This window comes from Crotalus tigris, unplaced genomic scaffold (genome assembly GCF_016545835.1).
Source record: "Crotalus tigris isolate CLP2741 ecotype Arizona unplaced genomic scaffold, ASM1654583v1 scf7180000023829.5930981, whole genome shotgun sequence".
Classification (NCBI taxonomy): Eukaryota; Metazoa; Chordata; class Lepidosauria; order Squamata; family Viperidae; genus Crotalus; species Crotalus tigris.
This window is the reverse complement of record NW_024100213.1, coordinates 4,803,526-4,820,915: the sequence shown is the minus strand read 5'-3', so window position 1 is coordinate 4,820,915 and position 17,390 is coordinate 4,803,526. Positions and strand designations below refer to the sequence as shown.

The 17,390-nt window shown below is 36.2% G+C and overlaps 1 protein-coding gene across 4 annotated transcripts in view; it reads left to right on the top strand.

Annotated features, from left to right (window-relative positions):
* The window catches only part of CNTNAP5 (contactin associated protein family member 5), a 382,046-nt gene that overhangs the window by 246,904 nt on the left and 117,752 nt on the right, over nt 1-17,390 (top strand). For all 4 annotated transcript variants that reach the window (XR_005554022.1, XM_039321794.1, XM_039321793.1 and 1 more), the window contains one exon: nt 8,214-8,333. Coding sequence is in view for 3 of the 4 variants with exons in the window: in XM_039321794.1 (XP_039177728.1) it covers nt 8,214-8,333 (120 nt within the window). In the remaining variant the exon portion in view is untranslated. The remainder of the gene's footprint in view (nt 1-8,213; nt 8,334-17,390) is intronic.

The following is a 17,390-nucleotide window of genomic DNA, read 5'->3' as shown; positions in this document are numbered from 1 at the left end:
TCTTTCATTCCATTGTTTATTATATATATACACACACACACACAAACACACACACACACACACACACACACACACACACACATACATACATAGCTACTAAAATAATACTTCAATAACATAACGGATAAAAAAACCTTTATTTTCCCTATCGGATCACATGGTTGAAAACTAAAAACTTCTGAGTAGTGAGTTTTTCATCTGAGCAAGTTAGGCTATCATTTGTAATAAACTTTCATACAGTTTGATCTGCTGGAAACCCTTCCCTGACCTCTATTGGAATCAGGAGGCAATCTATAATGCTTTTTCAAGGCAGCACTTAGTTCTGGTTTCTAGGCTCAGCTACTGAAATGTGCAATTTTTCAGGGAGCTACTACATTATCAAAGAAGGTTTCCTTCCAGAAGACATTTTATTTGGATTCTCAAGCTGGAGATTGACAGCAGTTTTTTGAAGACAGCTTTTGGGGTGAAAGCATGACATAGAAGTCTCACTGCAAGTGAAATGTCATTGGTCATCTTCGTATAAGTTTCTATATACCATCCATATAAGATTAAATTGAAATGGACCAACACAAAAATAGGATTGGCAATTTCAACTCATTATGAGAGAAATACATAACTTTAAAAATAATGGCAATTGTTTTGGTGAAAGTTTGCCAGGGAATTGATGGCTACTCAGCTAGATTGTCCTTTTCCCACCACTGAGTTCATCTTTCCTCCATTCATCCTTAACAGAAAACTATACTGGCTTGAAATTTGCTGCCTTGGTTGCCAATCCTTCTCCTGTTCGTTTTATTGCTTTTAGACTGAGTTATTTAAGTCACCTGACTTCCATTCAGGGAATGGGTGGAAATGCCTAACAGATTTTATAAATAGTATTATAGTGACTTGGTAGGAAAAAAAGGTGTGCTGTAGAAGTTGTTTATGTTGTGGTTAGATACAAAGGAGAAAGTCACTTTGTTTCCATAACACCATAAGTCACCATAAGAATTGATGAAAAGGTTTGTAATGAGTGGCCAGTTGTCGACCAGCAATTTGATTTGAATTACAATTTGGATCATATCACATGGCTGGATTGCATCTATGAAAAGATCAGGTCTCACAGAAAATCTACATCAGTGGTTCTCAACCTGTGGTCTGAGGACCCTCGGGGGGGCACAATGTCATCACATGGGTCTGCGAAGGCTTGAAGAAATGTTAAAATTTAAAACTTGAGTTTGGGGGGGGGTCTGTGGCCACAAAAGATATTTAAAGGGGGAAGTCCGTGGTGAAGAAAAGGTTGAGAACCATTGGTCTACATAAATATATCTGGATGAATATGAAAAGAAAAACTCCATCACAAATAATCACTCCATTACAAATAATTTATTAATTATGCAGTTAATATATGTATGTATGTCTAGGATTATCACCTGTGACTTCAATATTAAATACCGTATTTTCTGGCATATAAGATGACTTTCTAACCATGCAAATTGTCTCCGTAGTCGGGGGTCATCTTATATACCAAGTTGTCATATACGCTGGAAAATATGGTATATACTGTATTTTCATGAAGAAGAACATGCTAAAAAAGACAATGGGAAGAAAACTTGCCATTTGTCTTCATGATTCCAAAACATTTGACACTTGGTGACTTGACTAAATTTGAATAGAAGTAAGGCCATATTAGATAGACAAATTAGTATTGTTCGTGAATTGTCATCTGCTGACTGTTTCTACCTTCTCCACCTCTTCTTGAATTTTGAGCAATTAGAGTTTCTAGTTCTTTATTATAATATTCATCCCTTTCTTACAGGTGAGAACTTATAGAGTCACAGTTGCATATCATATACAGAAAATGCTCATCCTTCAGTGACAAAATAACAAATAATCAGATATTAAGTGACAAAAGTTATCTATAATAAAGGAAAATATATGAACAATAAACTAGTCCAAAAAGAAAGAAAAAAGAGAGATTTTAAATATTTGGAAAAAATATATGGTATTGTACACAATATGTCAGCGGCCCCCAACCTTTTGGGCACCAGGAACCGGTTCTGTGGAGAAAGATTTTTCTGTGGACTGGAGGGGGCGTGGCTTGGTGTGCTGCCTGCATCCCATGGATGGAGCTTTGCTTGTTTCCCCGACCCATTTCTGGCATGCTGTAGACCGGTGCTGGCCACGGACCAGGAATAGGGACCCCTATGATATGTTATTACCTTTGAGTGCAAATCCATTTGAATTGGCTTTCTATAGGGATAGATTTTTACCTGGCAATTCCATACATACACACTGAGAAAATATTGTCATGTGAGAACAGTGCCATGTACTCTTTTCAAATGGCTTGGAATGCAGTATGATGAAATGTGCACATATATTACTTGCATCTTCCACATAGTCACAGGATATCATGCTCTGTACTGCCAGAAAATTAGGAAAGAGAAGCAACAGAAATCAGGGAAAGGATGCCTATTATACTCCCAATATAAAATGTGTGTGTATGTGTACACATACATACATATACTCACATAAGCCTAATACAATGGTACACTTGGCTTTTGAGATATGCATTTTCTTTTATTAGTTGATGCTATAATCTTTAATAATCCCTTTTGTTGGCACAAATATCATAAAACCAGTCTCCTTCATTACTAATGAATGGGGCTTCACATCTCTTCTCTGTTCAGAATACATGATTGAGCCAACTAAAATGGATTTGAAAACATCATTAAAAGCTGGTGGCAGAGAGCAGTTTCTAGAAATAGCAGACATCCAACCCAATATACAGTATTAATTCCATCCTTTTACTTTTCTGTATTTTCTTTAAAGCAAAGTATAACATTCATGATTGGCAAAATGTCAACACAGAAATGTACTTTTAGGAAATTAGTAAAATCTGTGTATAGATGAAAAACATCATTACAATGATTTTCCAACCATTGTTGGCCTGATATGTTCCCTTGGTTCTTCTGGAGACTATAGTACAGCATCTATTTTCTGTGAAAAAAATACTTAATTCAATCTTTGATATTTCCATATAATAATAATAATAATAATAATAATAGTAGTAGTAGTAGTAGTAGTAGTAAAGTTGGAAGGGACCTTGGAGGTCATCTAGTCCTACCCCCTGCTCGGGCAGGAAACCCTACACCATTTCGGACAAATGGCTGTCCAGTCTCTTCTTAAAAACTTCCAGTGTTGGAGCATTTACTGCTTCTGGAGGCAAGCTGTTCCACTGATTAATTGTTCTCACTGTCAGGAAGTTTCTCCTTAGTTCTAGGTTGCTTCTCTCCTTGATTAGTTTCCACCCGTTGCTTCTTGTCCTGCCTTCAGGTGCTTTGGAAAATAGCTTAATTCCCTCTTCTTTATGGCAGCCCCTGAGATATTGGAATACTGCTATCATGTCCCCCCTTGTCCTTCTCTTCGTTAAACTAGACATACCCAATTCTCGCAACCGTTCCTTATATGTTTTAGCCTCCAGTCCCCTAATCATCTTTGTTGCTCTTCTCTGTACTCTTTCTAGAGTCTCAACATCTTTTTTACATCGTGGTGACCAAAACTGGATGCAGTATTCCAAGTGTGGCCTTACCAAGGCATTGAAGAGTGGTATTAATACTTCACGTGATCTTGATTCTATCCCTCTGTTAATGCAGCCTAGCACTGTGTTGGCCTTTTTGGCAGCTGCAGCACACTGCTGGCTCATATTTAAGTGATTGTCTACTAGGACTCCGAGGTCCCTCTCACAGTTACTACTATTGAGCATGGTGCCACCTATGCTGTACTTGTGCATTTGGTTTTTCTTGCCTAAATGTAGAACCTTGCTTTTTTCACCATTGAATTTCATTTTGTTAGTTAGTGCCCAGTGTTCAAGTCTGTCCAGATCCTTCTGTATCTGAAGCCTGTCTTCTGGAGTGTTGGCTATTCCTGCCAGCTTGGTGTCATCTGCAAATTTGATGAGTTCCCCATCTATCCCTTCATCCAAATCGTTGATGAAGATGTTGAAGAGTACTGGGCCCAGAACAGAGCCCTGGGGCACCCCACTACACACTTCCCTCCATATAGATGCAGTTCCATTGAGGACCACTCGCTGAGTACGGCCGGTCAGCCAGCTACGGATCCATCTGGTGGTGGTTCTGTCTACCCCACATTTTTCTATCTTGTCAAGTAGTAGGTTGTGATCTACTTTATCAAATGCCTTACTGAAGTCCAAGTAAGTCCCCCCAATGTTGGGGAATGCTGTTGGCTGAACTCTTGGAGATCATTGCCAGGAGACTACATATTCATATTGTGAAATAGTTGGATCAGAGATAAGACTCAGGAAATTCCCTGTGTCCTAAGCATAATGTATGAAATATTATGATCTCTGTGGAGTTTCTGTAACATGCAAAGTCTCAAAGGAAGCAATGATGCACATCTTCAAAACTACAGTGTTCTCCTCACTTGTAAGATTGAAAGGAATGTGGTATTTTGCCACAACCTGCTTCAGAGCTCTCTTAACCTTCTCCCATAGAGCTTGTGCTATGGGAACAGGCTGAGAGATATCTCCTCATGTAGTGGTGACCCATATACTTCTATATTATGGAGCATCTTTGACATGCACTAAAGAATTTCCAGATTTGGTGACTACATCAAACATGGTGTATATACTTACACTAATTGTCTGGAATTTCCTTTGGACCACTTTCAAAAGTTTTAGCAATCCATGTACAAGAATTACTGCTTTCCTCATGCATTAAATCTCTTCCAGACTGAGTAGGCCCAGCTTGTGGTATGGGCCATCAAAAGTATGAAAGACCTCAAGCCAATATTTGGAGGAGAAAAAAAAGAGATTTCTCTAGCATTAGCCCAAAGTGGTTTGAGACTGTCCAGAGTATTATATTGGAGCATATTGTGTTGTCTCCACAAGACAAATTGCTTACGGTAATTAAAACAAATATAACTCACTTTTCAGAGGCCTATGTTTAACTGCCTATCTTTAATATCATTAAGTGTCTTTAAATTTCTGACTTGCAGAATATATTTTCAGTGTATCTCAGGGGTACCTCAGGATGGTTTGTAATAAATAAATAAATAGTACTTGGAGAATTTTTTTTATTACTTTTTACTATTTATAGAATAAATAGTATAGCAGTACATATAAGGCAATCACCCAGGATGAATTGTCATCTAATAATTCAAATGTTTGCCCTCAGAAAGGTTTAAAGAAAAGTGATCCATATAATACTTGAGAGTCACGTTTTACCAGCAGATACACATGCTGGCTAAACTATTGGAAGAAATAAGAAACAATTTCTTTCTTAGACCAAAATCAAAATATCAATATATAGGAAAGTACTAAAATTGTTACAATAATTGTTTTGTGAAAAACAAGACCTGTTTATTACCAATCTTTATTAAGTTGGTTGTATTATTTAGGTTTATCCACAGATATGAAAACAATAACCATTCATTTCAGTGAGCTATTAAAGAAAAGTAACATTAAATAAAATTAAAAATTAAAAAAATGTTAAAAGTTGTCTCACACACTTGGTGGTCCTGCTTTTCAATGATTTCAGAGCAACACAAATAAAGCTTTTACATTGGATAATAATGATTCCTATTTTTGTCTCATTTTTATATTTTATCTCTAGTGCCAGTAACATTTACTCATTTATTACAAGGAACAAATTTTGATGCTTTCTTGAAGACTTGCAAAATATTTTCAAAATATTCTTGCCTCCTATGGAGACAAAAAAACATCCCATCAATTAACTTTCATGTAACTATGTAGGCATTTCAACAGCTAAAGAAAAACAAAGCAAAGCAAACTAAAGCAAAACCAACAACATAAAGCAAGCTGTTATAACTAGTGAACCAAAATAAATGTTTTGTTCAATAATAAATATTCTCTTCTAAAAGCAGTGTGTGTATGCGCGCTTCTGTGTGTTGTGTATATTTTGATTATGCAGAATACATGTGACTTTCTTTCTGAATACTGAATTTCAGAAAAGCTTGAATCCAATATGTGTCATTTTAGAAATAGTTCAATCTTACTTGGTTTCTGGTTTCAGAGCAAGAGTTGGAAAATGGGAATTTCATTCTCCCATAAACTAAGACAGGAAACCAGAAATGGCTGTATTTTGTTGTTGTTTGTCAGAAGAAAATTACATATAATTCTAATAAACCAGTCTCTTCTTCCTTCTTTCTATTTTCATTTAGAAAATCCCCCTCAAACTTAGTTTATATTCCACCCCAGCATGTGAAAGTCTATTTTTCCATACTTAAAAGTTAGATCAAATCTGGGACCTAGGCAAACGTTGGAATTCACAACTAGAAAAGTGGCAGCACATAGAATTAAGGAATCACTTAGGCAAAGAACATTGTATAATCTTAGAACTGTTCTTATCACATCAGCTGCTTTTGGCAGGCCATTGCAATTCACTTTTAAATATATGAGGCAAAGAGAACAAATTATTCCCAAGTCCAGTGCTTTTTTTCTAAAAAAAAAAAAAAAGGTGCCGGAACTCACACATGTCATACAACCTGCCTTGCCTACCCTACAAGGTTCCATCCCAAAAAGGTGCCAGAACTCCATTCTGGGCATTCTATGAGAAAAAAAGCCCTGCCCAAGTGTATTTAAAGAATACATTGTTCAGGTTGCAATAGAACATCAAAACTGTCAGTGTTTGCTTCTCTTGATGACCCATCTTTCTATATATACTGATATCAGTATATTATCCCTTTTTCCCTCAACCTCAAGTACAGTACTATTTTATGTAACATACACAATAGCAATACCGATTGCTGCAGTATGATAGGTGAGGAAGGTCCTATTTTTTTATTATTTCTACTAAGTATATGGATGCTGCTCAGAGGATCTCATCACTGTTATTTCTGGGTGAAGAATCCCAGTTCTATATTTAAAATCTCAGAAAAAAAGAATAAGTATTTGGACCTTATATGATGATATGAGAATCAAAAATAGAATAAAAAGCATTCTGTACTGGTAACAAATAAAACTCAGAATTTTCTGGATTGGGCAGCTATATTAAATTGAATGAATTAAATTAAAATCAACCAAAATAAATAATATCTATGCATACTTGGTTGTTGGTTTTTATCACAAACATAATAGATAGGAAAGCTGCTTGAAAATGTGTCAGTACAGAACATTTTTCCCTCAACTCTCTGGGATTTTCTAATACAAGTTCTTTCTTTTTAAATCCTTGTTCTTTACCTTGCTTATGTTCACCCATACATATTGAATGTTGATTGAGTTGTTTTAACTCAGTCTTCTTGAATTTGCTTCTCACAAACATTCTTCACAAGAATACTAGCATAAATCTCCAAGATGACCATTACGTGCTATACTATTACACTAAAAGTTCCTCCATTTTTGCTCCCCAGTTGGCTTTTCTAGTTTGCTAAATTGGGATTTCATCTATTCCTAGATATGTTACTTCCCAATGAACTCCTAATACTGATTTCAGTTCCTTTTCCTTTAGGAATGCTTTTTGTGCCTCAGGATCCTATTCCATCCCCACCCACCCACCCCGACACACACACCAGTTCTAATAATCTCTTTGCTATAATCTTCCAGCTCCCATCTCATCTGATTGGGGGCAACATTTTGGGACTGAATTGCTTAAATAGATTATAATTTGGTTATTCCATTCCCATTTAAGACCATTTGGAGACTAATTTCAGTTTGAAAAATTGTACGTAAAAATAAAAGCAAAAGCCATCTAGCTAAAATAGTATATGTGCTCTGTTCAACTCTTCATTGCTGAGGCCTTTCATCAGACTTACTGTAGTATTCTTACTACCAGCCAACCATTACCTTTCAAAGTATCTAGAGAAAAATAATCCCTATAGAAAAAAAAAATTGCACGAACACTATCAAGACTACACTAAACTAAAGTCTCCATATTGGAGGAAAAATGTATGTGAATGAGATAAGGATTCATTCCCATCCACGTTGTCTGTAAAGATTAGTTTGTTTTCTGCTTAAAGAAAACATAATGTATGAGTGTTTTAAGTTGACATAACACTGTTTTTTGACTGTGTGACCTCTCTATCAGAAGACAGTTTATTTTGCTCACTCATAATGCACTTACCATGTGCTACTTACTGTCTTAATGTCAGTAATATGGAAGAAATAGTTAGGATAAAGTCATTTTCTGGACCTTAACCATTCATAGCAGGTAACTGTCCGCCAGATAATCTACCTTAAGAAACTTTTCTTTTCCTTTCAGCTATTTATGAGCAGTCCTGTGAAACCTATCGACACCAGGGGAAAACATCTGGTTTCTTCCACATTGATTCTGATGCAAGTGGCCCACTTCCCCCACTTTTGGTGTACTGCAATATAACAGGTAAAAAAATACCACTGCAGTATTTATCACAAATGGTTTATTATTTATTGCATGAACTGAAATTTATTGCATTGTTGTAAGGTAAAGATTTCCCTATCAGTCGTATCTGACTCTAGGGTGCGGTGTTCATCTCTGTTTCTTGGCCAAGGGAGCCAGTGCTGTCTGAAGACAATTTCCATAGTCATGTGTCCAGTATGGCTATATGCCAAAGGTGTATGGTACGCTAGTATCTTCACACCAAAGTGGTACCTATTAATCTACTTGCATTTGCATGCTTTCAAACTGCTAGGTAGGCAGGAGCTGGACCAGGTAATGGGAGCTCAGTCCATGCATGTTGCTCATGGACATGAGGTGATCAAAGAAAATCAAGGCATATAGGTCTGCAGTGGTACTGACTTATTTCAAATAATCTTTGTATGTTACATAAATGTGAAATAATGTGATGGTTATTGTGGAAAGCAAAATGTAATCAAGATCTCTCCTTTCCTGAAAACCAAAACTCTCAAAGACTTCTGAGACATAAAGATCATACCAGATTTCAGAAACAGAAACAGAACCACAGCTTATCAATGGTTTATTGCTTTTGTTTTTTTCTACTCCTACATTACACTTGTAATAGAAGTGAGCTATGAGGAGAATGGATGCATGATGTAGGGTGTGATGGAATAATGATTCCAGACTCAATGGACAGAGGAAACTATGTTATCATGGGATCCACCCCATAAAACAGATGACACAGCTAAAAGGGTTACTGTTTCCTCCAAATGCTAAAGGAAACGGAATCTGGCTCCCAAGGATGCACTTGTTTTTTGGAATGAGGAATGCTGGAAAGATGACCCTTAAAGGCTGGGTCTCAATAAAGATTTGTATTTGGTCATGAGGTGGAGCTCAAGCTATATTAAAGAACAACAATAGCAATAAAAATATATAATTACATACACACACTTTATGCTGGAGGCATGACACCCATCATTTCCAATGCAATGGAAGAATAGAGAAATCAAATGATATCTTTGAGTAATATTGTGATTATGATATAAACCAGAGGTCCCCAACTTATGGCCTCTTGGCCACTGGGCCATGTAAGTAGCTGCTAGGCAGTGCACATGCATGTGTGTGCATGCTCACACCCCTCGTGCCACTGTTGCTGCTAGTATTGTGTAGGCGGAGGCGTTGCCACAAACCTTGTGTGGATGGCGGAAGTGCCATAAGCAGCAGGTTGCCCATGGTGCGATCCTTGTGCCAGTGGTGGCATCGCTGCGGTCTGCGGCATGAGCCTCATGCAGGGGCGGCAGCGTGATCTTCGCACCAGTAGTAGCATCATCGCAAGCCTGGTGGCAGTGGTATCACAAGCCTCATACAGGCGCTGGTGTTGCTGAGAGCCTCGCACGCATGCTTGCAGCCCCGTTTTCGTGGTGTACATGCTCACGGCCTGTTTATGTGCACGCATGCATGTGTGATCACATTCATCTTTGCACACGCGCAGGTAAGGTGCCTACCCCTCCCTCTCCCACTGAGCTGCCAACCCAGAAAGGGTTGGAGACCCTTGATGTAAACTATCAAGAAGAAAACTGGTCTCATCTTTTGCCTATGGCCAAATTTGTATGCTATAAATCAGTTCATTCTTCTATTCTCAAGTCACCTATTTTAGTTTTGATAGATAAAAGCCATACCTGAACTTCAAGTAATTTACTAATTTCTCAAGAAACAACTGGATTTTCCCAAGGCTTCTTACAAGAGATCTGATGACCAACCACAGCAGAAAGCCCCCTTCCCAACTCACCTCTGGCTGCCCATTAGATTCTACCAGTTTACATGACCATCTAAGAATCTTGTCATTAAATTGTCTCTTTTCTCATAATTTCTATGGTGATTCTCAATCATCCACGTCATGGTTGTCCCAAATGTGCTTTTTCATCTGGTCATTAGGTCAATCATCTTGCAGTCATCTGACTGCAAAGAATATAAACCCTTCCATCCTCCACCATTCAGTCAGAACTGAAGAAGCTCCTTGGATGAGAAGCGAAACGTCTTCAAGGAAAAACAAAGTCCAGTTGCCTTTTTAAAAAGAACCTTTGGGATTCTTTTCTCATAATTGTGAACATCAACTCCATTACTCTTTCTGTAATGTCCAGCATAATGAAGATACAGTGGATTTTCCACTATTTTCTCATCTGGTTCCACCATCCTCCTTACATTTCTCTGCTTCCCTTCCAACTTGGTATAGATACAGGAAATTTGTGGGGGGGGGGAGAGTATTTTGGCCTCAATGTGCAGAGGACAAAGACTTGACTATTGAGGTGCAGAGATACAAATAGAAGCAGGAGGAGAGTCACATATCCTTCTAGGACTACACATCTTGAGAGAAGAAGGGAGGGAAGGGGAAGGGAAAAGAAGGGCACCTCTTTCATAAAAGCTCAAGAGGGAAAATAACAAAATGAAGTTAATGTGGTGTGGTGTGAGAAGGTCAAAAGCAAACATCCAGAGAGCAGACTATTTATTATAATAGGATGAGAAGGGTAGCAACCATTTCTGCCATCATGAAATCTTCAGCCCATTATTCTATGTGGATAGGAAAGAGGTGCAAAAATTGTTTTTTGCTTCTATGATTAAAATAAGGTTTGCATCTTATGGCAATTGCTGGATTTTTTTTTTCTTAACAGTTTCCTTGTTCTTGTAGTAGATTTATATATCAAAAGGTTGTATCCTTGAATCACTGCCTGTAGGTGATTCACTCCCATTCTAGCATCTGAAAAGAAAAGCAGTAAAATTAGAATGCAATCTAAATTAAAAGGAATCCTGAGTAATATAAAGAACAAAATGTGCAAGTTCTTCCTCATCTATTATCTGAAATATCAGACTTTGAAATGTTCAGGGTTTTTTGATAGCTTAAAATTGTGGGCGAGAAGGTATAGGATGCTTATTCTTCCTATCTTTACCTGCAATAAAACAGTGTATGAATATAGCGGCACTCCCAAAGAGCAGAAGAAAAGCCCAATATCCAAACCTGAATATGCACATAAATGTATGCCAAATGGACATATCCATATTGTCTTCTAGTCCTTTCTAGTTTAATCACTCAAGCAATACAACATAGAAGTTAATGTCCTTGATGGAGCTTGAAGAGGAAAATAATAAACCCACTACCTTCTTTAGTGAGTGAATATCATACTCTCTGCTTTGAGCCAAGTTTATTGTAACTGTGCAGAGGGAGATGACAAGGTTATGTTTGTTTGGCAAGGGTGGGGAAGAAACCTATACAGTAATTTGCAAATTTGGTTAGATAATGATGTCCCATAGCAACAGAATTCCTTCCTTGGCAACCTAAAATCCCTTTTAACTTATTTAGTTATAGCAGATAGTATCAGCAAACGTTAGCATTTCTACAGCCTGATTCCGTGTTCTCGCAACTCTTTCTTGATGTTTCACTTCTGCTTTATCAAGCTGCACAAATTTTCCTATATTTGTGCTTCTTCACATCAAGGTCCATGCTTTTTAGCAATTGCAGCCATTTTACTAGACCAAGCTAACTCTCAGGTTACATTTCTCCTTCAAGCACAAGAGAAATGTGAATGAGAAGTGAATAAAGCCTTTTCTTCCTGGGGATGACCTTGGGAAATGGACTTTTGGAAATTGCATCATGCCTTGTGGAGTTCTTTTCATGTTTACATGACATCTATAAACATCTAGATCAAGTGCTCCGTGTATACCCTATGTATCTAATAAACTTTTCAAAGGCAACAAGGCATATAGGAACAGTTATGCATGTGTCTTTAATTAATAAGTGAGCTAACCCTATCATAAGATGGTCAGGATCATTATGAGAAAATTCTGCCCACAAACTATATTCAGGCTATATTGGTTATTGGTCATTAAATTACAATTATATCCAAAGAATGTAAAAAAATGAAGTCTCCATGCTGTCATCCCAGTATCTGAACTATTTTTGGTTACCAAACCCCAAATTGGTGTATTGTTATATTTCCCCAATTGTTGGAGTTTTGTTGTACTTGGAGCCTGGGCTAAGAAATCAATAACACTTAGAACTTGGTATGACAAGATCAATGCTTAATTTTAACTTGGCCAGGTATTTATCCATTAGTGAAAAAAAGTTACTGTCTTTGAGGTCTTTTTCTTGAAATAGCCAATGGTAGTGCCAAAAAAGAAAGACAAAACAAAAGCCAAGGTGAATGCCATAAAAAATAAGAATTAATTCCTACCCAAATATCCTCTCTTTTACACTGTGAAGCCTAATCATTCTATATACATTGGGCCATAGTATGAATGGCAACTCATTTTTTATTTTAATTCTCAAGAGGGAAGAAAATTATGCACATAATTTTATCATATGCAAAATATTAATGCTGCTCCAAAGGTGCTTTTTCAAAAGGCAACTGGACTTTCTTTGTTTTTCCTTGAAGACATTTCACTTCTCATCCAAAAAGCTTCTTCAGTTCTGAAGCAGCTTCTGGGTGAAGAAGCTTCTTGAATGAGAAGTGAAATGTCTTCAAGGAAAAATAAAGAAAGTCCAGTTGCCTTTTGAAAAAGCACCTTTGGAAGAAACATGACCTGGATGATTGAGAATCTCCACAGATATTTATTAGTGACTGGGCAATAATAGCATGTGCTTAAAACATCATTATCAAATTTCAAATTTTGTATTAGGCCAGGTGAAAGTTTGAACACTGTTGATTTCTCCAAAATTTTCAAGAAGTGGGAACAGAGGGGTGGTGGAGCTTATGCCAGTTGCCATTTTTTTTTTATCTAAAAAAACTAAAACATATAAGGAATGGTTGCTGGAATTGGGTATGTCTAGTTTAACGAAGAGAAGGATGAGGGGGGACATGATAGCAGTGTTCCAATATCTCAGGGGCTGCTACAAAGAAGAGGGAGTCAAGCTATTTTCTAAAGCACCTGAAGGCAGTACAAGAAGTTAACGGATGGAAACTAACCAAAGAGAGAAGCAACCTAGAACTAAGGAGAAACTTTCTGACAATTAGAACAATTAACCAGTGGAACAACCTGTCTCCAGAAGTGATGAATGCTCCAACACTGGAAGTTTTTAAGAAGAAACTGGACAGCCATTTTTCCAAATGGTATAAGGTTTCCTGCCTGAGCAGGGGGTTGGACTAGATGACCTCCAAGGTCCCTTCCAACTTTATCATTATTATTATTTTACCAAAAAAGCTTTATGTTACAATATATTCCATTCATTTATTTCTTGACTAAGAAACCTAGAAATAAGTATACTTGGACGTAATTTGCCAAAATGAGTCGTCTAAAATGATTAGTGTGTTTTAGGAGGTGGAAGAAGAGGAAGTATAATATTGAATGCATCAGAGAAAGAAGGTACTGAAATATTTCTGGTCCACATTTAGCTAGAGATAAGATGCAATGAGAACTTGACAAAGATAAGTGGATGTTGACAATGATTCTGCCATTCAGCTTGCTTTATGGTATTTTCTTGCCCTCTACAGATATCTGGATGTCTTTAACAGATATCTTCAACAAAAAGTGTGAACTCTAGAAAATAATAAACACTCCAATAACAATAAAGAAATGTACATAATAGGAAAGGAAGGACGTAATGGGAAAGGAATGAAAATAAAGGAGTCTCTTAGGATTTTACTCCACTAGTCATTGCCACTACAGGGGGTAGCATTCATCTTCAATTCAAGGACCTGAGCCAGCGCTGTCCGATGATATTTCCATGGTCATGTTACCAGCATGATGTCACAGAGCACTGTTTCCTTCCCACCAAAGTGGTACCTATTATCTACTCTCATTTTCATGCTTTCGAGCTGCTAGGTGGGCAAAAATGGGCACTCACCCCATCATGCAACACTCAGATCTCGAATCCAAGCTGAGGCTTTCCAACTGACAAGTTCAGTGTCTTAACCGTTGAGCAATCATGTATAGCAGAGGTCCCCAACCTTTTGGGCACCAGGGACTGGTTCCATGGAGAAAGGTTTTTCCACAGACCGGAGAGTGCGTGGTTTTGTGTGCTGCCTGCATCCCATGGATGGGACTTTGCTAGCTTGTGTGGACTGGTTGCTGGCATGCCACGGACCAGTACCAGTCCATGGACGGTTGTGGACCCCTGATGTATACAATATTGTATTAAACAGATTTTTGTTCACATGCTATCATATCCTACTTCATCTCCTGACTTCCCAGAGAAAATGTGGTATTTTTGATTGAAATAAAGATAAGTTGATAGATGACAAACTCTATTTTATTTTATTTGTGCACTGTGGGTTTTTTTTTCCTCCCATCACCAGTTTATCCTAATAATAAGTTATGGTATATGTTGGACTGACAAGTAATGATTGACTCTTGTCACTAAGTGATTTTTATGTTGAATAAAATTTGAACCCAAGTTTTGCCACTTCTAGTAGAAAATTATTGTAACCAAATTATTGTAACATAGAAAGAATAATTTAGGGAAGCCAAAGTTAATATTTTGCCATTTGCTGTTTTTCTATCTTGCTCCCTATTGCTGTCATATATTAAAACAGAGTTTAAAGAATTGTTGGATGGCATGCTGTGGATCGGAATCAATTGCTTTATTGTTTTTTAATCTATAGCAGAAGACAAGAAAGGATGAACTGAGAATAATAATATATGATAATACAGAAAGCAAAATAAAATAACAATAAAAGGGAGGGAGGACGGAAGGAGTTGATTCACATTAATTAACTAATTAAATATATTACATTTTTCCAAATTTTAATTCTACTGATTTCAGACATTTTGAATAGTAAGTCAATTCATAGATAATGTAAACTTGTTTCCCACAGAGGATTTTAAGAGAGGCACTTAATTTTTTATGAGCTTCCTATTAATAAACTTACGAATACTAAACTAACGCACTATTAATGTAAAACAGACTCCAAGCACATGAATCAGAATAATTTCCACTATATTTCATTTCCAATATTAATACCAGTATTAAAATAAAATCTGTGATATTCCTTTTGGGTTGTCCAGTACACACAAACAGGAATTAGTTGTTCAATTAATCTCAGGGAAGGTAATGAATGCTCATTTAACATATTCTGACTCATTATTCAAACTTATCTGCAAATTACCCCTATCCATCTTGATATAATTTTTGAACTGTAAATAAAAATTAATTCTTAGTTTAGGAGCTCTAGGAACTTTATCTAAAGATAGTAATAGTGCAGGCGCACCAACACAGTTTTTATATAATGCCAAAATTGTAGAGTTTAGAGCTCTTTTAATTATATATATTACCACTGAGCAGTCTTAGTAATACAAATTGTTTTACAAAAGATCAGTTATTTTGAAAAAGTAATTGGCAGTAAGTTGGTCTAAAGTATTTCTCCTCGGCATCATTCTTTTTCTCTCCACAAATTCTGGAAAATGATTTTTCAGCAGTCTTAAAGTATGGATTACCTATAATACTAATTTCTTGTGAAATTATTTCAAAATCTGGGTAGCTCCCAATTAAGAATTAAAACAGTATCAATAACGAAACAAGATTAAAACCTAAAACAAACTTGACCCTTTTATGAATTCTGGGAGTTGAAGTCCACAAGTCATAAAAGGGCCAAGTTTTAAAACCCCTGAACTAAAACTACCAAAACAATAAACATTAAAAACAAAAATCTGCCACCAAGTTAAGCTTCTGAAATGCAGTCACCTCACCTGAATTCCAAGAAGCAGCAGAGATAAAAACATCAACCTGGTGGTAGAATTAACCCCCTTCCTCCATCACTATATATTTATATTTCCAGCTTTGCAGCCTAGCATACAACCTTGGGATTTCTTGGTAGTCTCCCAATGCTAATCATATCCAAACTACTAACAGTTACAGAGCTTTCATATCATCTGTTGTAGTTATGATTTAAGTGATCTGAATAATTGTGTTCAAGGATCAACACTGTAAATCGTAAGAACAGTATTTATTTCTATAATAACTTTATTAAACTATTAAAAGATAAAAACTAATACAAGCTAAAGGAATAAAAAGAAAAACAATTGAAAATGCAGAAAAGAAAGAAAACAGAAAAGAAATAAAAAATAAGAATATAGTATAGTAAAAGAAAGATATAAAGAAATTACTTCCTTCTTCATCACAAGTACAAATTCTTTTAGTAGCTTATCACCCTCTTAAAATACAGCAAATATCTCTTCTTTTCCATATTGTATCTCCTATCTATATACAAATAATTAGATTCTCATTATTCAGTCCAGATCAGCAAAAGTCCATTAAGGGCTACCAAAGATAATCCTTTTGTTTTTAACAATCTTGATTTTTAATCCCTTCAAACAATGTCATAGAATTCTATTTCTTTTCTTCTTTGCCCATTTTCACAAGATTCTTCAAAGGTTTAACAACTCTCTTTTCTAAGTCCAATATAGAAAAATTATCTCTCAATTTACTGTTTTTATGTCCCTTTTAATTATTCAAACATCAGGCAGTTTCATTTGCATATCCAGTGTAACATCTTTTTCCATGTCAATTTTATAGTACGCTTTCAGCCCAAACTTGTTCCTCTTTTGAAACAACTTTTAGATACAGTATAATCTATTCATAAAGGCAGATATAGTTATTAACATTGTTAATATTATTTTTTTCTCCATTTTTTGAAACTCTTCTTTAATATTTCCATCCTTAGTATATTTTGCACCATTATGTAACTGTTAGACAAATTTATGTATTCTTTTTTAACTGAAATCTTTAGTTCCCTCTAGTGTCCAATTTTTAAAATTGTATTATATTTTTTTTTTAAAAAATCAAAACAAAAACATTTTCCAACAGAAAGGATTCTTTATAATTAATTGCACAAACTTATTGCAAATTTATCAGGATCCTGAGTCTGTTTTTAGCTTTTGCTTTGTCTTCACTTTGCCTGACTTTTATCTTTTATCTGACTTTTCACAGACTTATTAGTAGCTGGGCCAAGACTTTAACAATACAGTAAATGTAAAGTTGATGGATCTTTAATACAGCTTTGAATCTAAAATAGATTCATAATTGCAAACATTATATGCACAGCAAACCATCCAAAGCTGGCAGTCATGTGCTAA